This window comes from Haliotis rubra, unplaced genomic scaffold (genome assembly GCF_003918875.1).
Source record: "Haliotis rubra isolate DU_JTF1 unplaced genomic scaffold, ASM391887v1 Scf333, whole genome shotgun sequence".
Taxonomy (NCBI): Eukaryota; Metazoa; Mollusca; class Gastropoda; order Lepetellida; family Haliotidae; genus Haliotis; species Haliotis rubra.
The window spans coordinates 504,927-530,534 of NW_025767006.1; the positions used below are offsets into that span (position 1 = coordinate 504,927).

The window sequence follows — 25,608 nt, forward strand, 5'->3', positions numbered from 1 at the left end:
TGTACAGTTTTTATAAGAGTGAGATGTAAATAAAGATGTAAATTCTGTCCATCTGTCTGTCTGTGAGTGAGACAAGCTGGATTGAACAGCATTTCAGATATATCACGGTATGTCAGCTTATAGTGAGAGGAAAGATTGTACCAGTCGCTGTATAGTTGTTGGTTTTGTTATGCTGAAACTCGTCATTAAAAAACAACAACAAAAAATCAAGAAAGGCGTTTGACACGCCCCCCGTTTATCCAGTTTCCGAGCAGGTTGCTGCTTTGGTCTACGTCATCACTTCATACGCTGACATTGCTCAACCTTTTGCACACGGCCCTCGTCTCTCAAGCGAATTCGCGGAAGACACAGCCTCCCAGTCGCTCTCATTGGATCTAAGCTCAACTTGATTATCCAGGTAAGCTAAACTTGTCGAGACTTTTAAACAAGTTGATAGTTCAAACGAAAACAAATAATTTGTCATTAACATTTCGTATATCGCGAAAACTCACCGTCGGGCTGACATATATTTTGTACAAAACCCACTCAGCGCAGCCCACAGATTCTTCCCATATACCGTGAACCCGTTATAACACGGGATGTAAACAACACGGGGAATAGGTCTTCCGCGCGCGGTCAAACTGTAACTTACTGTTGTTTAGCTGTATCTAGGCAAATCATCTTAGCGAGACGTCACTTTCCGTCATTATCTAAATTTGTCCATCTCAGGTATACACGACTGTAATTCACTTGGGCGAGGTTGTTAAACATGGCGAACATGCTCGTCCTGATAGATACATTATACCGTCTCTGTTGTGAGATATAGGACAAGGATGTTTGTTCCCTACCTATTTACTTTATACAGACAAACTGACAGATTTTTCCATACGTATGTTGCATTATTAATTGTCATCGAATTTGGTTGAGTTTTACAACGAGCATATAAATTTTATTGTTATAAGTGATAATTAATGTAGTTTAGTACAGATTTGTTATGTTAGTATAATATATTGGCATCTTAACTGATTTATATCCATCAATGAACACATAAATAACTGTTGACTTGTGTATCGGGTGTATAAATTAAATCTACATCTCCTTCTTGTTCTGGTTTGCTTTTCAAAACTTGCGATATGTCACTAATTTATTTGTTAGTAAGTGTTTGACTCTAAACCTGTTACTTTGGTGAGCGTAGCCATAACGCCAAACAGCCGAGATATATTGAGCCCTGGTTCGTCATTGCGACCAAAAATAGCTGTCGCTTCACGTCATGTCAACATTAAATCTAGACCAATTTGTCTCCGATAGTGCATGCCAACTAGAGACCATATACCGGTATATGGTCTCTGATGCCAACAAAATTAATTGAATCTAAAAAAAACCTGTATTATCAGATTCGTTTTGGATCCACACGTCATAAAATCTTAATATAAGCCAGTTTACGAAAATCCACCACAAACCACTCACCCCTGACCCCTGACCCCAGAACAAGGATTAATGTAAAATCTGTGCCTGTCGTTAACAGTAGTAGTAGTAGTATCCCTGACTCAATCAATCAATCAAAACGTTATAAGTGTTACCCCTGGCAGGTTTAAGATTGTGGAACAATGTTACTAGTCTGTGATATTTCCAATAGCATAAAATGATATACAATATTTGTAAAACTGTGTCCGTTTTCTCCATCTTAATATATTTACTCATTGTCCCAGTATCAAGACTTGAACCACCAGTTTAAAAAAATAAGTGTCACGTAGTTTTATTAAAGTGTTATCGTCGAGAAACTGTCACTCTCATATCATATAATGCTAATTTTCGCTGAAGGCGATGTTAGTATACTCTGTTAAACAGCTAGAAGACTTCCTGAATGTAATGGGTTTTCTCCTCAATATGAAAGACCTTTGTGTTGAGTTGTAAACACTATCGAACAAATGCTTATGTAAGTTTCAACCGTGACGCGTGTCATACTTGGCTGGTTCTCAAAAAACGCCTTCAAACAACACACAATAGAGACACTTGCAAGGACCTTTCAATGGCGAATTGAAAAGACTTCGAGTGTTGGAAAGCGGCCAAGAACACGAAATCATTAAACATCCTTTAATACTCCTATTTTCCCCGTGTCTAGACGCTATGTCGAACTACACACGCACTGCTTGTAGAGAGGTCTTACAGAGCAAGTAGGTGTTGAGTTCGTAGGTTTTGAGGGCGGTTGGGTAGCCCAGTGGTTATAGCGTTGGCCCGTCACGCCGAAGACCCGTGTTCGTTTCACCACACGGGTACAATGTGTGAAGCCCTGATATTGCTGGAATATTTCTAAAAGCGATGTAAAACAATACTCACTCACTCATAGGTGTTGAGTATGACAGTTCTCTCACCGTCTGATATATGACATACCCGTGTTGCGAAGGTCGTCGTCAGCGCGACATTAGAGTTTAGACGCCGTAGCAATATTGAGGGGACACCAGAAATGGGCTTAACACATTGTGCATGTGGGAATCGAACCGGGTCTTCGGCGTGACGAGAAGCTTTAAAACTTAGGACATTTAGAGTGTAATTTATTCGTTACACTGCATAGCACTGCATACCAGTGTAACGAATAATACTGAGCCTAAGTTTACTTAGACTGGGTTTAAAGACGCCTAGTGAGTTTACGCCGTTTAGTGAAGGAGTGAATATAGAAATACTAAACTATGTCCCATGTAATACCATATTTATGAAACGAGTGAATAAGATACCAATACCATTCACGAGTTTCATAAATATGGTATTACACCGTATTTATTACTCACCCAACATTAGCAAAATAATATCGAGCAAAGTACTTCTTTCCTAAGAATTCAGCGAGTGTGATGACTCTCAGCTTTCCGCGGGTCAAGCAAGGTCTAATACTATTGTGACAGAGGTATTAGCATTGTGACGTCATAACTGTAAACCACTTTGACGTCATACGTACGGCATCACGCGATGTTATTACACAATGTGTAATAACATAGTAAAATTATTAAACAGTGATAATAAATAGTCTTACGCCACTTTTAGCAATGTTCCAACAGTATCACGGCGGGGGCAACCAGAAATGCACACATAATACCCGCGTGGGGAATCGAACTTGGGTCTTCGGCGTGACTGGGCTACTCCACCGCCTCCGTGAAAGCAGGTAATGCAGGTCTCAAACGTTCATCACTTTGGTGAAATCCAAGATAACGGTTATGACAGGTGGGGCGTGGTCCTGTGGGTAGAGCTCAGGTCACAAATCAGCTGAAGTTGAGCAACGTTGGGCGCGGAGGGCAGGATATCTAGCCTGGAAAAGGCGCGTTATAAATATTCTCATTATTATTAAACCTGGAAATATAAATCGGGCGAACCGGGTTTCCAATCCACAATCCTGGGATTCTGATGTGACCAAGGGCCGCAACTCTGTATTTCTTTTTCATAATGAAAATAAACTCCACACAGGAAATTATATTATTCCCCTATTGTCGTGATTGATTTGTTTGGATGACAATGAGCAATTGATTACAGTAATCTGTGGTGTGGCATCACCCACCCAAAGGTTGTTATTAACACGGTACTTGGCAACGCCAGTGATTACTAATTACGTTATTTTGTAACTCGTCGAAGTGATGTTGATATGCAATGGACCAGTACAGGTTTCAATTACATCACTGAAAGCCTGCAGAGTGAAGCAGTTATCACTGTTTTGTCGTGTCAACCGAATCTGACCAAATGCACTAAAATGCAATCAATAACACAAGTAGGTTCCATTGTTACAATATTCATGTTGAACATCTGCGACCTCCATCATTCCGAACATTTGTTCGACATTAAGCTGATACTCTGTGATATAACTGAAATACTATTCAGTGTTCAAACCGAACTCGTCCCGTGAAGGTCCGGGTTAGAATTAATCTACAGTAACCCATGCTTGTCGTAAGAGGCGACTAACGGTATCGGGTGGTCAGGCTCACTGACTTTGTTGACACATGTCATCGTATCTTAATTGCGTAGATCGATGTTCATGATGTTGATCACTGGATTGTCTGGTCCAGACTCGATTATTTACAGACCGCCGCCATATAGCTGGAATATTGCTGAGTGCGCCGTAGAACTAAACTCACTAACTCAAACCAAACTCACTTCCCCATTTCAGTAGTACAAGCGAGTGAATAAAGGCGGACGTCGCTTTTAGCAACATCCCCGCGTGGGTGAGTGAGTGGGTGAGTGAGGGTTTACGCCACTTTTATCAATAATCCATTAATATCACGGGGACACCTGAAATGGGCTTCACACATTGTACCCATGTGGGAAATCGAACCCGGGTCTTCGGCGTGACGAGCAAACTCTTTAACCACTAAGCTTCCCCACCAGTTTGACCAGCACCCCATTCGGGCAGGGAGAAAACAAGGCTTCTCAAGTTGTATCCAATATTATATATTTGGGCTCGAACCCAGTACCGCTGGTCACTTGTCGCAATACTATAGTACGGAGACTGCCTTACTGCAAGTGACGAATGAGCTTCGTTGTGCGAACGTCTAACAGTACGGACTTGAAGGTCATGCCCTTCAATGGGTGACGTCTTATCTGTCTGACCTCTTCAGCAAGGCATCGCCATGTATTACGATAAGCTTCAGAAGCTTTCAGCAAGCTGTGTATGATGGCTTTAAGATCCTCTGTTTAATGCTCCCTCCTAGCTACATCCTGGTTATGTTCGTAAGCACCGTGCCCATGCTCATAGCACCGTGCCCCATCCTCGATAATCTCCAGGGTATATCTCCACTATAGTGGAGAGTGATCGTAACGTATACCCTGGAGATTATCGAGGATGACCGTGCCCATGCTCATAGGTTTCACCAAAGCTCCAAAAGCTGCTTCTCTTCAGGATTTCCTTCCACAATAGTGAGTGAGTTTAGTCTTACGTCGCTTTTAGCAGTATTCCAGCAAAATCACGTCGGGGGACACCAGAAATGGGCTTCGCACGTTGTACCCATGTAGGGAATCGAACCCTGGGCCTTCGGCGTGACGAGCTAACACTTCAAGAGCTATAATAGGCAAGCCCACCGTCCCCATTCCACAAGCCGGCGCGCAATGTAACTATTTGTAGTCCTTGAACCGCATTTTTCGCCTTCCACCCCGTCCTTTCTGCAATGCTAAAGACCTCCATGAAGCATGTCTAGATTTCAACAGGTTCAGGAATCTCCCATCTCATTGGGGCTCCTTGTCAATTTAAATGGATGTATTTTATACTATCAAAATAGATCTATTCAGAGACTAAGCGTTAGTCTTGGCATCTGACAGCTTGACGTGTTTACTGGTGGTAGTGTTCATGCTGTTGATCACTGGAATATTGCTGAGTGCGGTGTGGAGAAACCAACCAACCGACTGAGGTGTATTTACAGTGCTGAATATTTACAGAAAGCATCATTTCAGGATTTTAAGTATCTCGATTCTTCAATTCGAGTCGCGTTCATCAATAACTGAATACTTTCTGTTATTGTTCCGTAAATATATATCTCCATTCTCATTGGGGTTACTTTTCAACTTAAAGTGATTTTTTTATCAATATAAATATATTCATATTCAGAGACTAAGCGTTAGTCCAGGATGCAAGTTGACGAGTTTTTAAAACGTCGTGAGACTGAATATATGAAGTAGACATTTGGTACCGGACACATACATAATCGAGTTAGAATTGAATGGGGCATTATGTATGTGCAGAGGCATGGCCCTATCATGTGTTGTGAATCCACATCAAACTTCCTGATTATATTCCCTAAAGCGGGACAGCGCGAAGTTCCGGGTTGTAATTGTCACATAGCTTGAATACTATACTAGTCACATAAAGAAACTGTGCATTGTCAAAATATTATCCCAGTTGATAAGTACGATAACAATGTCAAAGGTTCATATAAACTTTAATGGAGGGATCATGAGACCATAACAAGTCGGGAGAATTTCAATTGAAAAGTCAATCACAATGACGTCACGAGTCCACAAGCGGGACAGGGGTCAAACGACCATGTCACAAGCTCAATAACGGGTATTGAGAACAACAGTGCATCGATGACGCATAGAGCCTGTCAAACGTGCAAGGAAGGCTTGTGGGATGTCACGCCAGATTCTCTCAAGTTCTGTTGCAAGGTCAAGGACGTTATCTGGCGGATGAGGAAGACGGCGTAGACGTCGATCCATCTCGTCCCAAACATGCTCTATCGGGGAGAGATCCGGTGAATTTGCAGGCCAAGGCAGTAAGTCAACGTTGTGGTGTTGCAAGAAATCCATAGCAACCCTTGCCGTATGAGGGCGGGCATTGTCCTGTTGGAATGTTAACTCAGGGCCATGACGTTGCAGAAAAGGAATTGCCACAGGTCGAAGAATCTGATCCCTGTAGCCCACACCAGTTAAGTTGCCCTGAACAATCACCAAAGGAGTTCTTTGGCGTGCTGTTATTGCACCCCAAATCATCACGGAACCACCACCAAAGCGATTCCTCTCCAAGACACAGGCCTGTGGCTAACGTTCTCCCACGCGTCTATAGGCACGTTGACGTCCATCACTATGGGAAATGTTAAACCTGGACTCATCTGTAAAAACAACATTTCTCCACCAAAACAAAGGTCTGCGGGCATGATTTCGGCACCACATTCGGCGAGCTTGTCGATGACGTTGTGTTGGGATAGGCCGTATGGCGGGACGTCGTGGTCTGATCCCGTGATGACGTAAACGTTGTCGAACTGTGTTGGGGTGGATACGGCGAAGTCCTGGGATGGTTCGGGCAGTCATCACTGCAGTCTTAAACCTGTGGCGAAGATGGGTCACCCTTATCCATATGTCCTGTCTTGGCGTTGTTACACGTGGACGTCCAGAACGTGGCGTCTCACCAGTGCAGAAATGATGTTCCGGTGGCAGTGGAAATGTGCAGCCTCTTGTCGTTGAGACATTCCCCCACGGACCATCCCAATGGCCTCATGACGTGCTATGGCATGCTATGCGTTTCAATAACCGTTTAATTTTTTTAACGATCGCAAGGGCACTTTCCAAAGTGACAATATTGTGTGGCATTCATTTGCTCTAATTCTCTTTCCCGGAATGCACGTGCAACAACGTATTGCACGTCTCAAGGACGAACCCACTGACGTCACGGAACGTGGCACGTGCATGCATGTTGGATACATGTCACTAATCTCTGAGTTCAAATCCTTATGTGTCTACACAGGTTTGATAAATTTAGATTTTACATTTTTGTATGCACAGTTTCTTTATGTGCCTAGTATACGTCAAACACCCAACAAAATAAACACTGTAGTAGTTTTCGTCGTTGTGCTAAACGTTGATCATAAGGAGTGACGGTAATGTAGCGTTAAGATCGCTTTCGGGTACCTGGGTTCCGTTCCACAAACAGTGAGTAAGTGTAGTTTTACGCCGCTTTTAACAATATTCAAGCAATATCATCGCGGGGGACACCAGAAATGAGCTTCACACATTGTGCGTATGTGGCCAATCGAACCCGGGCCTTCGGCGTGACGAGCGCACGCTTTAACCAATCGGCTACACCGACGCCTCCTCCAAGAGATAGTAGAACTAAGATTGCGGTAGCGGTAACAATGTTTGTGGAACACCTGCGAAGATCCGGTTTAGAAATGATCTACAGCAACCCATGCTTGTAAGAGGCGACTAACGGGATCGGGTGGTCAGACTCGCTGACTTGGTTGACACATGTCATCGTGTCGCAGTTGCGTAGAACGGTACTCATGCTGTTGATCCCTGGATTGTCTGGTTCAGATTCGATTATATAAAATTCGCCTCCATATAGCTGGAATATTGCTAAGTGCGGCGTTAAACAACAAACAAACATGACTGGCATTGTGTCCAACGGAGAGAATCATTGAACTCGCTCATTGTACTTTCGAAGTCTATATTTATCTGTAGCCACCCTTGGCGTGGAAGGAAAATCATAGGTTATTAATGTGATGAAGTCAATTGCTGATCTATGACTGTAGTTTTCAAATCCGCAGAAACAGTCAACGGCGAACGTCACTGATTGCAGACCGCGAGCGGTTTCACCTACGCTGAGTTCTTGCGCTGTAATCAGATATTTGGAAAAAGTCACGCTACGCTATTTCACAAACCTACATCCAGCTGAGATCTGCGTCACTGCAATTTGCCACGGAAATGATGTCATTAAATACTCAGGTTTCATAGTCACGCTATTCTGCAAACACAATCGCCAAAACAGAATGTATTCATGAACAACAAATGAACACTGTGCCCTGTCGCAATCGCCCAAACGCAGCCCTCTATGGTGTGGCCATCATGCTGATATTTATTATCTTGGTTGCCGTGCGATATTGACGAATATCATTGACTCTAACACGACAGGATAGGCTGGACATAGAGACCGGTGTAGGGAAACAGACGTATTTATGGATTAATTAATTATAGATTTATTGGGTCAGTTACCAGTTTACTTCGCTACCAAGGTAGTGTGGCCTGACAATACCTGTTACGTGACGTGCCGCTTTTCGACGTCACCTGACTGTGATCTGGTATTGATTGTCGGGTAAGGGTTGATATATCTTTTATAACTTTAGTCCATCCAATTCTTTGGGGGCAAAGCATATTAATGGGTTAGTCTATGTAACGTTTTGTTTTTAAATTAATATTTATTAAAATATAATCGTAGATTTTTTTTAACAATAATCAAGTGATGATATAATTTTGTGAAAGGCTCTAAATTCTGACCCGGCAATATGTGTTCATGGTGGCGATGGGGGTAGCCTAATGGTTAAAGCGTTAACTCGTCACCCAGGAGACCGGGTTCGAATACCCACATGCGTACGTCTACCATATTTGAAGCAATTTCTGGGTTTCATGAAAAAAACCGCTTGATCTTTCTTCATCCACATTTTATGCAAATAACATTTCGGAAAGCGACTCGATATTACTCGAAAGTAACTTAAAGACTATTACCAAGTGGTCTAAAAAAATACATTTCATAAAAGTAAGTTCTCCTATAAGTGAAAAACAAAATTCTTTTATGTATATTTTCGGCTACCCGTTCCATTGCTGGTTGTAAATGACAACCACTTACAAAAAAACATGGCCATTGACTTGATGCTTGTCTGTTCTCACGAGATACTTAAACACTTACAAAATACTTTCAAGCGGAAAGAGTGTCCACAAGCCAATATGATGGTGTGTGTGTGTGTGTGTGTGTGTGTGTGTGTGTGTGTGTGTGTGTGTGTGTGTGTGTGTGTGTGTGTGTGTGTGTGTGTGTGTGTGTGTGTGTGTGTGTGTGTGTGTGTGTGTGTGTGTGTGTGTGTTAAAACCAGTCTTTTGACATGGGCTGGTCTACCGCCTTGACTCACGAAGATGCTTTGAATGATGCTACTTGATGTATTTTATTGCGTATCCAAAACAGTGAAATAGGGAGTAATTGAGTGAGTTTAGTTTTACGCCGCACTCGGCAATATTCCAGCTATATGGCGGCGGTCTGTAAATAATCGAGCCTGGACCAGACCAGCAAAGTCAGCGAGCCTGACCACCCGATCCCGTTAGTCGCCTCTTGCAACAAGCATGGGTTACTGAAGATCTTCTAACCCGGATCTGAAACAAAATATACGAGGCTCGATACCGGTTTATGAATATATTAATAGCATCACGCGATTGACGTGAATTACGATCGATCGCCCGGTTGTTCCATTAATGGCTGAGGTTAAAGATGTGTGAAAATACATGTTGCCTAACAGTATAATATTGACAAACTATATGGATAACAACTTGACGGCGACGGCGACGTTTCGATACAGTTTGTAGTACCGTTGTCAAGCAAGAAGCCTAATTGTATAATAATTGTAGTTGTGAAACACCCTCAGTAATCGTTCCTGGTACAATGGTTTTATGTTTACAAATCTCCATTCTAGGCGAAAGAAACGTTTGCTTCAGGAAGACAAACACTTACACCGATTGTGTAGTTAACATGTGTACAATACATGCACTTTCTGACGTCACCAGCCGCACTTTTGTTTAGTGCTTCTCATCTCCAACCTCAACCAAATAAACAAGAATGTTTTGATCGCTTGGTATTTGTGTTTAGGTTTATTTATGATGTAGATTAAATAACTTTGTTTCGGGAAACATTTTTTGTAAATATATATGAAGACTGATCAAGCTCACTTGAGTGTGGCAGTGCACGAGTGTTCTTTTTTATCACATCAGTGCAGCGTCGAAAAATTCAGATAAGAAAACATTTTATTATTTCACGAGGAAATGAAAAATTCAGGACCTGAAGGAGATGGGCAATAGATAAAATGCAGACAGTCGAAATCCTTTACCTACGGAGTTGTCTCCCCTGGATAGTTTTCTCGTTATATCTATAAGTATCTTGATCTTAAGTTTAAATAAATGATGCATTATAGTTCTTACTGAAACAAAATATTCTCGTGCGTTTATGAAATGCCAGTAAGCAGTGGGTACTATTGCCTGCAATGGATATTATATATCTTGTCGGACCTAAATAACGTGCCACACACTGGTGCGCCGATCCCAGGCTTAAGTGTTGGCAGGCTACCGTTACGCATGGCCATAGATACTGCTGACATTCACAGACTGCGCCCAACCTTAAAACATGCAACTTTTACCTGGTTAGATGTATTAAATTACGTCCAGGTATTCGCACTGACTTCTTGCCCAGAAAAGGCGTCGTGAATCGACGTCTAGGGCCCGTAAGTAGGTCACGGCACGCGAGACCTTAGTACTTCCGGTGAAAAGCAACGTTTCATACAATTTCATATGGTCTCAAGGTTGTCAGTTGACAGTAAGGAACCGATAATCCTTGCAGGAATAACAAGTTTCCGATCTAACCACTCCCAAATTAGCCAACTATTACGACTGTCAGCTGCTTTGACATCCAAGCATGGTTGTACACTTGGTCCTGTCTAGTAAAGTCATATTTGGCGGTCGCGCAATTTGGAACCAGAAACTGGTTCTTGAATATACCTTGTCATCGGAAATCTGGTATTTCGCAAGGTCGCGCGCGCAAAGGCAGCCGAGAACCTGCTCAGTACCTGAAGCATCGCCTCGTGAGACTTACAGGCCCTATTCACGCCATCAGCATCCGCACTCGCTGGACTTATCAGTACCTATACCCTTCATCTCCGTGAGGGGCGTTGGGGTAGCCTAGTGGTTAAAGCGTTGGCTCGTCATGCCGAAGCCCCAGGTTCGATTCTCCACATGGGTACCATGCCATTTTCTAGACGAGCGCATATGGACAAAGCAATGGGTATAACTATATATTTTGTTGCGAATCACAGAATCACACATGTATCTTTATTCATTTGATACATGTTAACAAACATTGTTGAGTCGTTATAATTAATAAACAGATACTTTATTCATACTCTTTTTGTTTTGGAAAATCCGGGTGAGAATTTATATTCAGCAACGAGCGTCTAACGGGATCGGGTGGTCAGGCTCGCTGACCTGGTTGACACTTGTCATCGTACCCCAGTTGCTTGGATCGATGCTCATGCTGTTGATCACTGGATTGTCTTGTCCAGACTTGATTATTTACAGACTGCCGTCATATAGCTGGAATATTGCTGAGTGCGGCGTTAAACAACAAACAGAGTTTTTTTCAAAAATAAACTAAATAAATATTGAATTTCAGCATGTTCATAAATCTATCCCATCTGAATTACACTCCTCAGTAATGTAATACACGTTCTTATCCTTTGTTGCCGATGGAATGCGACAGAAAGTTGTGCATATGTGTCCATTTGTAGTTTTCGACAATAAAACATGTTGCAAAATATTCATCGTGTCATCAATCAGTTGACACGAATTTAGACCCTATTAACCATCATGTATTATTCACATGCCTTTTAACTTGTCTGGATACATGGTACTTTAGGGAAGAGACCTTAACGTACATTACACGTAGTAATCAAACACATGGGTAATTGGTTGTTATTCACGTGATGTTATTAATATTAACCGTTTGCTCGTTACGCCGAAGTTCCGGGTTCGATTCCCCACATTGGTACAATGTGTGGAACCATTTCTGGTGTCCCTCGCCGTGATATTGGTGGAATATTGCTTAAAGCGGCGTAAAACCCAACTCACTCACGCACTCACTTATTAATATTTACCGTTTTGGTTCACAGTGAAATACATCAAACATCTTCGGGATGCATTATCAAAGTCTTTGTCAAAGTCCTGTTTTACATGACTTTTATATTGGTAAGTGGACACTTTTGGCGCGGAAAGATGTTTTCCCAAGTGTTATATTAAGAGAACAGACGGACACCAAGTCAGTGACAACAATCAGGTTTTTTCCGTCTGCTACGCGACCCATGCTTTATATGTATATCATGTAAAACATCAACCAGACAGAGAGCAGCTTGGCGAAAAAGAAAACACAAAAATGTTCTATAATTACTGTGTAAGTTATTTTATAAAATGATAAAATGATAAAATTCGGATTACTTGGAGGGAGTTCTTCAATTGATTTACAATGTAGATCAAGTCGCTTGGCTTCTAGAACAGTTTTTAATAAATGTAAATAGAAAAAAAGGACAAGATCAGTTTTATTTGATTGTGCAGGGTTAAGAGAATACTTATATACCTTTTTCATCACATCAGCGCCCACAATTGCCCGGGAAAATTGAGAAAAGCAAACTGCTTATTGTTTTAAATAGAACCCGTGAAGGTCCGGGTTAGAATATTGGCCTTCAGTAACCCATGCTTGTCGTAAGAGGCGACTAACGGGATCGGGTGGTCAGACTTGCTGGCTTGGTTGACACATGTCATCGGTTCCCAATTGCGCAGATCGATGCTCATGTTGTTGATCCCTGGATTGTCTGGTCCAGACTCGATTATTTACAGACCGCCGCCATATAGCTGGAATATATGCGGCGTGAAACTAAACTCACTCACTCACTCAATTCAAATAGAAGTTCAGTGCGGCAGGAGTTGGGAAACACAGAAGAATATACATACAGCCTGATACAAATCCGTTCAAATATACACATGTTTGTAAAACATGGATCAAATGGATCAAAGTTAATGTGTAAGATTTAGGTTTATGCGTTTAGCAATATTCCAGCAATATCACGGCAGGGGACCTCAGATTCCCATGTGCGAATCGAATCCGGGCCTTCGGCGTGACGAGCGAACGCTTCAACGTAGGCTACCCATCCGCCCTTGTGAGCCAAGCAGTGAGCCTATGTCAGAAAACCATTTTATTCTTTCTGTTGTTCTTGGATGAACAAACACGCGGCGACTGTCTGCTAAACGCTATAAATAAAACAAAGATCGTGTATGGTGGCCTAGCAACCACGACAATGGGAATATATGCATGCATAAATACACCATCTGTATATTCCCAAGTACACGCCATTTAGAATGGACTGGAAGTGGGATCAATACGCCTTTAATAATATACGCGAGCTATCGAACGTTTTGAACGTCTTGTGTATCTGGATCCGTGTGTAGTTCCTGGTTATGTGTACTTTCTTGGGCTGACAACATGTTTACAGTAGTTGTTATGAACAGCTGGTTACTATTAGTGAGTGACTTGGGTTTAGAGACGTTTTGTTTGGTGATCCCGTTATATCACGTCATGTCGCCTTAATGTGGGAGAGGGCGGTGGGGTAGCCTAGTGGTTAAAGCGTTGGTTCGTCACGCCGAAGACCCGGGTTCGATTCCTCATATGGGCACAATGTGTGAAGCCCATTTCTGGTGTCCCCTGCCGTGATATTGCTGGAATATTGCTAAAAGCGGCGTAAAACTAAACTCAGTCAGTCAGTAATGTTGGAGAAAAACCCACGCTGATGGACCTCTGAGAGTGAATGTGTGAGTGAATGGATGAGTGAGTGAGGTTTTACGCCGCCTTTAGCAATATTCCAGCAACATCACCAGAAATGGACTGGTCTCAGAGTGAGTGTGTGAGTGAATGTATGAGTGAGTGAGTAAGGTTTTACGCCGCATTTTGCAGTATTCCAGCAACATCACCAGAAATGGCCTTCACACGTTGTACCCATGTGGGAATCGAACCCGGGTCTTCGGCGTGACAAGCTACGGCGTTAACCACTAGGCTACCCCACGACAAGCAGAAGCAGATTATGTATATATAGAGATTCCAATTGTCGAATTGTGTTGATACATTATGTCATAATAAAAGTCACTTGTGTGAGATACTCTGTGGCGTTAAACTGAACAGGAAAATTCACGCATCTGTCTTCAAATCAATACTCTGGAACCTATCAGATGACGTACCAGTAAATGCTATATTTACAATCAAGTCAATTTTCCATTAATATGACGTACCAGTAAATGCTATATTTACAATCAAGTCAATTTTCCATTAATATGACGTACCAGTAAATGCTATATTTACAATCAAGTCAATTTTCCATTAATATGACGTACCAGTAAATGCTATATTTACAATCAAGTCAATTTTCCATTAATATGACGTACCAGTAAATGCTATATTTACAATCAAGTCAATTTTCCATTAATATGACGGCGGGGGACACCAGAAATGGGCTTCACACATTGTACCAGAGATGCCAACCCATACGATTTTATCGTCTTCGTTACGAGAAATCAACACAAAATACGCGACTACGTTAGCACTAAAAACATACGATTTTTTTGGAAAATATATATTAAATTAAATTATCAAATAGCACACGTACCATACACAATAAATTTCAACCACATTCTACAATCAGTATCAAGCTATATGTGGATACTTTCTACTGACTTAGATGAGGACAATGTTAATGACAAGTTCTTAGAATATCTATATTTATTAGTTAGTTAAACTAATTTTGGCCCCAAAATACTAATTTTTGCATCAGGTTTTGGCCAAAATACTTACTGGCCTAAATTAGGGTTGGCATCTCTGATTGTACCCATGTGGGGATTCGAACGCGGGTCTACGGCGTGACGAGCAAACGCTTTAAAGGAGAATACTAGCCATTTGCAATAACCCCACCGCCCCAGTAACGCGTTTAAGTCCACGATAGACCATATTAAATATATTCCTTTTTTTCAGCTGCCAACACTGTAAGCAAGAATGTCGAACAAATCTCCAGAAGGACCACCTCCAGCCTACCCTGCTCAACCTGGCTACGCCCCAGCTCAACCTGGGTACGCCCCTACTCAACCTGGCTACGGCGCCCCACCTGGGTACGGCGCCCCACCTGGGTACAACGCCCCACCCCCGGGATATGGCCAGACAAGCACCAGTGAGTACACGAATAGTTTCCTTGTTTGTATTGCGAGATCGGTGCTGTATGACTTTGAATATATAACATACCATATAGATACACGCATTGATGTCAGTTAAGGAGAGAGTGTGGTATATGACTTTATATACACTTTCTCAGTAAAGTACAGATTCTAGTAGATTGGGGGTCGAGTCCCATCTGGGATGTAGTACAGAAGTGATGGCTTGAGGGATGCACTACTCAGCTGTATGAAGATTAATCCTACATTCCACAATACCTTAAGTGTTTCGTATGAAATTGCATATATACTGAGCAAAACCTATGGAACGTGACAATTTCTGTAACGAAGACTGAGCGCACCACTTCATAAAAATAACCCTAAAAGAGTTCGTGATCCTTAACTTTGTTCAGTATCTAAACAGTATTAGGTTACTCTTACCAAACGTTAAGGAGTAAGACATATAAATAGCCTGTCATGTATATTGCACTGTATATGCATGCACTGTCATGTATATTACCCGTGAAGATCCGGGTTAGAATTGATCTCCAGTAATCCATGCTTGTCGTAAGACTAATGGGATCGGGTGGTCTGGCTCGCTGACTAGGTTGATATGTCATCGTATCCAAATTGCGTAGATCGATGCTGATGCAGTTGATCACTGGATTGTCTGGTCCAGACTCGATTGTTTACAGACCACAGCCATATAGCTGGAATATTGCTAAAACTAAACTCACTCATGTATATTACACTGAGATATAACTCTGTATATATACACTGTCATATTACACTATATATATAACACTGATATAAACCGTCGCTGCAATGAGATATAACACTGTATAACATATATGTACACTGTCATGTATATTACAGATATAACACTGTATATGTACACTGTCATGTATATTACACTGAAATATAACACTGTATATGTACACTGTAACATACACTGTCATATATACACTGAGAACGTCTGTATATAACACTGTATATATACACTGAAATATACACTAACACTGTATATTACACTGAGATATAACACTGTATATACACTGTCATGTATATTACACTGAGATATAACACTGTATATATACACTGTCATGTATATTACACTGAGATATAACACTGTATATATACACTGTCACTGTATATTACACTGAAATATAATTACACTGAGATATATATATACACTGTCATGTATATTACACTGAGATATAACACTGTATATACACTGTCATGTATATACACTGAGATATAACATATAACACTGTATATATAACACATCACACTGTCATGTATATTACACTGAGATATACACTGATGTACACTGTATAACACTGAGATATAACACTGTATATATACACTGTCATGTATATTACACTGAGATATAACACTGTATATATACACTGTCATGTATATTACACTGAGATATAACACTGTATATGTACACTGTCATGTATATTACACTGAGATATAACACTGTATATATACACTGTCATGTATATTACACTGAGATATAACACTGTATATGTACACTGTCATGTATATTACACTGAGATATAACGCTGTATATGTACTGTATATATAACACTGTCATGTCATGTATATTACACTGAGATATACACTGTATATACATGTATATTACACTGAGATATAACACTGTATATGTACACTGTCATGTATATTACACTGAGATATAACACTGTATATATACACTGTCATGTATATTACACTGTCATGTATATTACACTGAGATATAACACTGTATATATACACTGTCATGTATATTACACTGAGATATAACACTGTATATGTACACTGTCATGTATATTACACTGAGATATAACACTGTATATATACACTGTCATGTATATTATATACACTGTATATATACACTGTCATGTATATATGTACACTGTCATGTATATTACACTGAGATATAACACTGTATATATACACTGTCATGTATATTACACTGAGATATAACACTGTATATGTACACTGTCATGTATATTACACTGAGATATAACACTGTATATATACACTGTCATGTATATTACACTGAGATATAACACTGTATATATACACTGTCATGTATATTACACTGAGATATAACACTGTATATACACTGTCATGTATATTACACTGAGATATAACACTGTATATTACACTGAGATATAACACTGTATATGTACACTGTCATGTATATTACACTGAGATATAACACTGTATATATACACTGTCATGTATATTACACTGAGATATAACACTGTATATATACACTGTCATGTATATTACACTGAGATATAACACTGTATATATACACTGTCATGTATATTACACTGAGATATAACACTGTATATGTACACTGTCATGTATATTACACTGAAATATAACACTGTATATGTACACTGTCATGTATATTACACTGAAATATAACATATAACACTGTCATGTATATTACATACACTGTCATGTATATTACACTGAGATATAACACTGTATATGTACACTGTCATGTATATTACACTGAAATATAACACTGTATATATACACTGTCATGTATATTACACTGAAATATAACACTGTATATGTACACTGTCATGTATATTAAACTCTTCTCCCCAGCCGTGGTGATGGCCCAACCATCAACAGTGGTGCTTCATCCAGCTAGACTTGGCGAGTCTCCCGCCCAGATGCAATGCCCTCGATGTAACGCTCAGATCGTAACATCAACCTACTACGAAACCGGATCTCTCACGTGGCTAGCTGCTGGAATCATCTGCATTGTGGGGTAAGTCTTTTGTATCATCCTCGGTCGTCCAGGGAAGATGGTAAAAGGGGACCCACTGTGGAAACTGACAACACAATTTCCAAGCCTGTTAAACCCGTTTCCAAGTTTAGGCTGAATCAGTGTAGTAATTTAGTCACTATCATACAATACAACTGTTACAAACTGTCATGGTTTGACGTAAGAATCTGATGTACTGAACAGTCATTACTTGATGTAACAACCAATCTGATGTAACGAACTGTCATGGCTTGATGTAACAAACAATCGGATGTAACGAACAGTCATGGCTTGATGTAACAAACAGTCTGATGTAACGAACTGTCATGGCTTGATGTAACAAACAATCGGATGTAACGAACAGTCATGGCTTGATGTAACAAACAGTCTGATGTAACGAACTGTCATGGCTTGATGTAACAAACAATCGAATGTAACGAGCTGTCATGGCTTGATGTAACAAACAATCGAATGTAACGAACAGTCATGGCTTGATGTAACAAACAATGGGATCAAAGGAACAGTCATGGCTTGATGTAACAAACAGTCTGATGTAACGAACAGTCATGGCTTGATGTAACAGTCTGATGTACCGAACATTCGGTTATGATGAACCCTTGGATGTAGCGCGAAAGACGTTCATATTATTGTTAGTTATCTCTGATGTGATGGGGTAGCGTAATGGTTAAGGCGTCCGCTCGTCACGCTGAAGACCCGGGTTGGATTCCCTACATGTGCACAATGTGTGAAGCCCATTTCTGATGTCCCGTGGTATTGCTGGAATATTGCTAGCGGCGTAAAACCTTACTCACTCACTCTTGTTATTTCTTCCTTTCCAGATGCTGGCTCGGATGTTGCCTCATCCCATTCTGCATCGATGGCACCAAAGACGTCGTCCACCAGTGTCCAAACTGCAAGAGCCAGGTTGGAGCATACAGGCGATTGTAAACCAACGGATATACCGCTACCCAGACTTCTCGATACCACTGAATGTGCCTCAGTCAACTTGCTGCTTTTTAGGAAGAGGGACCACTGCACGACCACGAACCAACGCCCATGGATTGATTCGCTGCTGAAGCCATGCAGTCATATAACCATTTCAAAACAAAGAAGATATCTACCTTTTCCAGTTTCTTAAACGGGTGGTATATTCACACCACCAATCTTGGTAATTGCGGGTCATTAATGAGTTTTGTAATTATCATGCATGTAGATCTGATTTATACACCGTGAGGGCTTCGTGTTGTTTCACCTACGCCCTGAAAATGAATTTCAAATGTATATTCAGAAGCATGTAAATATGACTCTGAAAGTACGCCTCATGAAACAACGTCTTGTTCTTTATATACTAGTTTTAATACACTGAAAGTTATCTGTGATATAGAAACACAGTTTATGTGTTAGGCCTTTTTTCACTGACGGTTTGCAGATTTTTTGCAAATACTGAAAACGGACATTGTGACGTAATGTTTCAGAAAATACTCACTGATTTGCTTTTAAAAGTTTACAAAGTTGATGGTTATAAAAATATATAGATCATACTTTTAATTTGATTTCACTTTTTATTCTTATGTTTTGTGTGTAATGCAATATACTCTTGATATGTTGATAAACTTGATATTTTGGGGAATTATCGTGTATCGTTCAGTGTGGCTAGAACATAGTGTCATTAAATGTTTCAAAAGCACGATGGACCTTTTAAGAAGCCTGAAATATTATATAGGGAATATAAGTCCTCATTCTTCACCAGAACAAATATTCAAATATATCCCAGGATCCCTAACGTTTAGTTGAGTATATTATCAAACATATGCACTATATGGAGTGGACGATCAAAAATCCACAAATGTCAAATGCGGCACTTGAGACGATATTGCTCCAGAGACTTGGTAAATATTGTAATTTGTCTTTAATGGTGATTTTACAGAACGCAACGATGAACGATGTTAACATTAGTGGCTGTCGGCTTTTACGTTCTTCTTGTGTCCATCTTGAACACTTTCTGAAAACAAATTTATCCTGATTTCGTTAGTTGGTTTTTCATTAGCATTACCCTTACGGACCCTAGAACGCCCCAGGAGCGTCTACAGGACATGTCTTTTGTTGTAGCGTGAAGTAACAAAACCAGTTTTGCATTCAAATCTCTGCTACGCTGGTCGATTGTTTCGAATATATTATAGTAGATCTTTATGTATCACTATCAAATATTGATACACTTAGGTTTTGCCAACATGTATCAAACATTCCGCTATTTATGCAGGGGATTTGACCTGGAAATCGTCTCTGTCATGTGGATCATGGCTCACCCTTCCACATTTGACCTTTATCTTTCTGGGCACCATCAAGATGTCAATCGATATTGCCGACATTTTGCTGGTCTATCCAACTACATAATATTATCGACGGTCAACTGAAAGGCATCGTCGTCTTCAAATCATTTTCCGGAGCTTTGGCGCTGTAGGGTGACCTTGACCTCACGCATGTTGGTCCTGTGCCGTGCTAAATACATGTACATGCAAGTATAAATAGATCTGACTCGCACGTTTACCGTCACTGACGCTTCAGCTATTTTCACCTAACATTTCCTTTGTCTCTTTCACTGTTTTCCTTATACACTAATCACGTAGTGTCTTATTGATATTATCAAAACATGATCCTTGCATAATTTGGTTCCCATTAATATTATTGTGTTTTGTGTATTAATAATATGTTTGTAAGTGTTTGTTTTATGACTGTTTTAACGAATATACTTGTTTTTTGCAATCACACACATCAAGCCACGCCAGTACGTAATTTTTTACTCTTACCTACTTCGGAATACTGGAAAACAGCTATATTATGAGACTAATATACAAGTGAAGATTGGAGTATATTATACATGTATATATGAGTGGATATTTTGATTATGACGTATTATATTTGTCCTGATTATATACGTACAGTCTTTAACGTACGTTTTACGTACAGCATATAAATAATTTCAACAAACCTAAGGCGTCAGTTCTAGAGCAAACCTGAAGAATTTGGGCCAGTGGATTTTGTCATTTGGGTTTCGTGTGGTACAGATATACCCTGATAGTGTATTGATACTAACGGGCATCGCTGGTCTACGAGGGCAGGGCACCGGAAGTGGCTGTGTAGAGTTGCGCCCCTTGGGCATGACACGAACAGTTTGGTTTCGAATTCCAGTTCGCCCATTCTGTTTCTAGTTCTGTCAGCACTGTACCCGGGTTCATGGGTTTCGGTACAGCGTCTGTAACCTGTATCACTTCAGGGTTTCATCTCACATATAGATAACTGGACTACTGTACAAAGTGTCGTTAAACCCAACTCACAAAACCAATGCACTAGATAAACACCTGGCGATTCACACAAACGTCATGGCTTTGAGTTAAACATTAAATATCCGTTCGCTTTGTACACTGGCCTATTCGTTAAACTGGTAATTTACATGTGCTCCAGACAGATGAATAGTAGTTTGACCACACAAATACGATCTGTTGTAAAAACACTCGGGTTTTGTCTCCCGCATTGTTCTCGTAACTGTACCCTCATTCTTACAAATTTCAGTGTTGAATTTTAGAACTCTGCTAAACTTTTTTAAATCCAAAATATGATTTTAAGAAACATAGTTTTGTACTTTCCAAAACAAATTTTCTTGTGTTGTGACCATACTTCAAGTGAAAGATGTGATAAATCTATCATAAGGGGTTGTGTTGAACAGTATGTACATGTGTATCCATATAGATATATTTCTGCTGGAATTGTTTGGTATGTTTACTGTCTTGAACTTCCGTGGCTGTTACATATATGTACAACAATGTGTACAAATCGTTACATTTCACAATAAATGACTTAATCAAATCAAAGTGTTTTATCTATTGATATCAACACTCGAGTATAATTCCATTCGCAGAATTCCATAGAGTCAGGGTCGTGAGTGGTGCAGTCGTCTAAGTGAGTGATGGAGTTTGGTTTTACGCCGCTTTTAGCAATATTCAGCAATATCACGACTGGGGACACCAGAAATGGGCTGCACACATCTGACCCATGTAAGGAATCGAACCCGGGCCTTCGGCGTGACGAGCGAACGCTTTTAGCACTGGGCTAACGAACCGCCCGCGCCACAAGCAGATGAACAGATATGTGTTCCTTAGTCGGCAGGAGTCGATGGGCTGGCCTAGTTGTTAAAGCGTTCGCTCGTCACACCGAAGACCTGGGTTCGATTACCCCTTATGGGTACAATGTATGAAGCCCATTTTGCTGTGAATATATACTACCCATCAAAAGTTTAGACTCACTTAAAGCACTCACTATATGTTATGTATATGTATGTGGTCACATCGAAGATGAATTTCTCCACCAACTTGGGGGAACCAACTGAAAACCTTATGCAGATGAATTGCACAAGGATGATGCTTCAAATTGCGAAAGGCATGAGCAAATGTCGTGCATGTGAACAGATTCGTTTTGGTGTAAAGTTTTGTTAAGAATTCGCCAATTTTCACAGATTTTAATCATTTACTGAACTCATGACAATAATCTTTTCAATGTTACGAATATGTTTTACAATACACCAGTTCATAACTAAACAGTACCTTTAAACAGTATGGAATATTTTGCAAAAAAGCTAGTTTAGAACAGTGGACAAGTAAGTGGCTACATTTACACTAGTGAGTCTAAACTTTTGATGGGTAGTATATTTGTAGGTTTGTCAGCCCCATAGACGTGGTCGTGGGTCTTAATCGGATTCAATCTATTGAACAGGTAAACTGAATATTGGGACGCTTTAAGGCTAATGCAAAATTACAGTTTAATCGTATTCACACAAAGCAAACGTAAGTTCTGAAAACGATGTTATTGTGTACTAAAGATATATTAAGCCAGCTTCGTTTAATTTGTTGACTTTGAGGACGAGGGTTTGAAGAGTTACCTCCCTCTATACATTCAACTGACGTGAAAATATACTACCCATCAAAAGTTGAGACTTATTTCAAGCACTCAAAACACACACACACACGTATGGTATATAGATATATGGTTACATTGAAGACGAATTTCGCCACTTGGAGGAACCAACTGCAACCCTTATGCATTTGAATTGCACGAGGACCATGCATCAAATTGCTGAAAAGTATGTGCAAATATCGTGCATGTGAACAGATGCGTTTTGATGTAAAGTTGTGAACAGATGCGTTTTGATGTAAAGTTTTGTTAAGAATTCGTCATGACAATAAGCTTTTCAACGTTACGAATTTGTTTTGCAATACATCATTTGATGCGAAAACAGTACCTTTAAACAGTATAGAAAATTTTGAAAAATCTAGTTTAGAAAACAGTTGACTGAAGTAAATGGCTACATTTACACTAGTGAGTGTAAACTTTTCATGTGTAGAATAAATTATATGCTCGTTGTTATCCCACGTTGCAATTACAGGAACCGAGTGTATTTGGCAGGCATACACACAATATTAGTTGTGAATTAACTTAGTGTGTAGTGAACGAAGTGTTATCAGGCACGATGTATCAGCTTTTACATTTAATTCAAAGTACACATCGGTTATTTAACGAACTCAAAGGGACCAGCTGCGTGTAATGTGGCCACAATGACGATGAGACCATCAAGAGTTACTTCCCCTGTTCAAGACACCTACACAGTAATTTCCTGTTTTGAGTGAGTGAGTGAGTTTAGTTTTACGCCGCACTCAGCAACATTCCAGCTACATGGCGGCGGTCTGTAAATAACCGAGTCTGGACCAGACAATCCAGTGAGCAACATTATGAGCATCGATCTACGCAATTGGGAACCGATGACATGTGTCAACCAAGTCAGCGAGCCTGACCACCCGATCCCGTCAGTCGCCTCTTACGACAAGCATGGGTTACTAAAGATCAATTCTAACAGGGACCTTCACGGGTATTTTTGACTGTTTATGCATGGTGGATGTTGGCACCATTATCCAACCATATTGATAATAACATTTGCTAAATAAGGGTAGGAGAAGCATGGCGGCGTCAGCATTTGTACCCCGTTATTGAGAATGAGTGCTTACCTCACTGTCCTGTCCTTGCGGTACCAGCCATATGTGCATGCAGGTAGACAGGTGAGAGGGAGAGTATGTTACCGTCCTGCCTCGTAGTACCAGCCATATGTGGATGCAGGTATACAGGTGAGGGGGGAAGTATGTTACCGTCCTCTCCTCGTAGTACCAGCCATATGTGCATGCAGGTAGACAGGTGAGAGGGAGAGTATGTGACCGTCCTGTCCTCGTAGTACCAGCCACATGTGCATGGAGGTAAACAGGTGAGAGGGAGAGTATGTTACCCCCCTTTCCTCGCAGTACAAACCATATGTGCATGCAGGTAGACAGGTGAGAGGGAGAGTATGTTTCCGTCCTGTCCTCGCAGTACCAGCCATATGTACATGCAGGTAGACAGGTGAGAGGGAGAGTATGTTACCGTCCTGTCCTCGCAGTACGAGCCATATGTGCATGCAGGTAGACAGGTGAGAGAGAGAGTATGTTACCGTCCTGTCCTCGCAGTACAAGCCACATGTGCATGCAAGTAGACATGTGAGAGGGAGAGTATGTTACCGTCCTGTCCTCGTAGTACCAGCCATATGTGCATGCAGGTAGACAGGTGAGAGGGAGAGTATGTTACCGTCCTGTCCTCGCAGTACAAGCCATATGTGCATGCAGGTAGACAGGGGAGAGGGAGAGTATGTTTCCGTCCTGTCCTCGCAGTACGAGCCATATGTACATGCAGGTAGACAGGTGAGAGGGAGAGTATGTTACCGTCCTGTCCTCGCAGTACAAGCCACATGTGCATGCAGGTAGACAGGGTGAGGAGGAGAGTATGTTACCGTCCTCTCCTCGCAGTACGAGCCATATGTGCATGCAGGTAGACAGGTGAGAGAGAGTATGTTACCGTCCTGTCCTCGCAGTACCAGCCACATGTGCATGCAAGTAGACATGTGAGAGGGAGAGTATGTTACCGTCCTGTCCTCGTAGTACCAGCCATATGTGCATGCAGGTAGACAGGTGAGAGGGAGAGTATGTTACCGTCCTATCCTCGTAGTACAAACCATATGTGCATGCAGGTAGACAGGGGAGAGGGAGAGTTTGTTACCGTCCTGTCCTCGCAGTACCAGCCATATGTACATGCAGGTAGACAGGTGAGAAGGAGAGTATGTTACCGTCCTGTCCTCGCAGTACGAGCCATATGTACATGCAGGTAGACAGGGGAGAGGGAAAGTATGTTACCGTCCTGTCCTCGTAGTACCAGCGATATGTACATGCAGGTAGACAGGTGAGAGGGAGAGTATGTTACCGTCCTATCCTCGTAGTACCAGCCATATGTGCATGCAGGTAGACAGGGGAGAGGGAGAGTGTGTTACCCTCCTGTCCTCGCAGTACCAACCATATGTACATGCAGGTAGACATGTGAGAGGGGGAGTATGTTACCGTCCTGTCCTCGCAGTACCAGCCATATGTGCATGCAGGTAGACAGGTGAGAGGGAGAGTATGTTACCCTCCTGTCCTCGTAGTTCCAGCCATATGTGCATGCAGGTAGACAGGTGAGAGGGAGGGTATGTTACCGTCCTG

At 41.1% G+C, this 25,608-nt stretch overlaps 1 protein-coding gene across 1 annotated transcript; it reads left to right on the forward strand.

Moving 5' to 3' along the window:
* Window positions 1–273: 273 nt before the first annotated feature.
* Window positions 274–19,720, forward strand: LOC124284304 (lipopolysaccharide-induced tumor necrosis factor-alpha factor-like). Its single transcript, XM_046720383.1, has 4 exons — window positions 274–397; window positions 15,038–15,230; window positions 17,842–18,007; window positions 18,844–19,720. Exons 2-4 carry the CDS (start codon window positions 15,059–15,061, stop codon window positions 18,950–18,952), a joined length of 447 nt encoding a protein of 148 aa, XP_046576339.1. The 5' UTR covers window positions 274–397; window positions 15,038–15,058; the 3' UTR covers window positions 18,953–19,720.
* Window positions 19,721–25,608: the final 5,888 nt, after the last annotated feature.

What these genes read in the sequence shown, in the direction of transcription:
- LOC124284304 (XM_046720383.1), top strand. Translation starts at nt 15,059, where the DNA reads ATGTCGAACAAATCTCCAGAAGGACCACCTCCAGCCTACCCTGCTCAA. An exon ending in ATATGGCCAGACAAGCACCA is followed by an intron (nt 15,231 to 17,841) that starts GTGAGTACACGA and finishes TCTTCTCCCCAG; the next exon opens with CCGTGGTGATGGCCCAACCA. An exon ending in GGAATCATCTGCATTGTGGG is followed by an intron (nt 18,008 to 18,843) that starts GTAAGTCTTTTG and finishes CTTCCTTTCCAG; the next exon opens with ATGCTGGCTCGGATGTTGCC.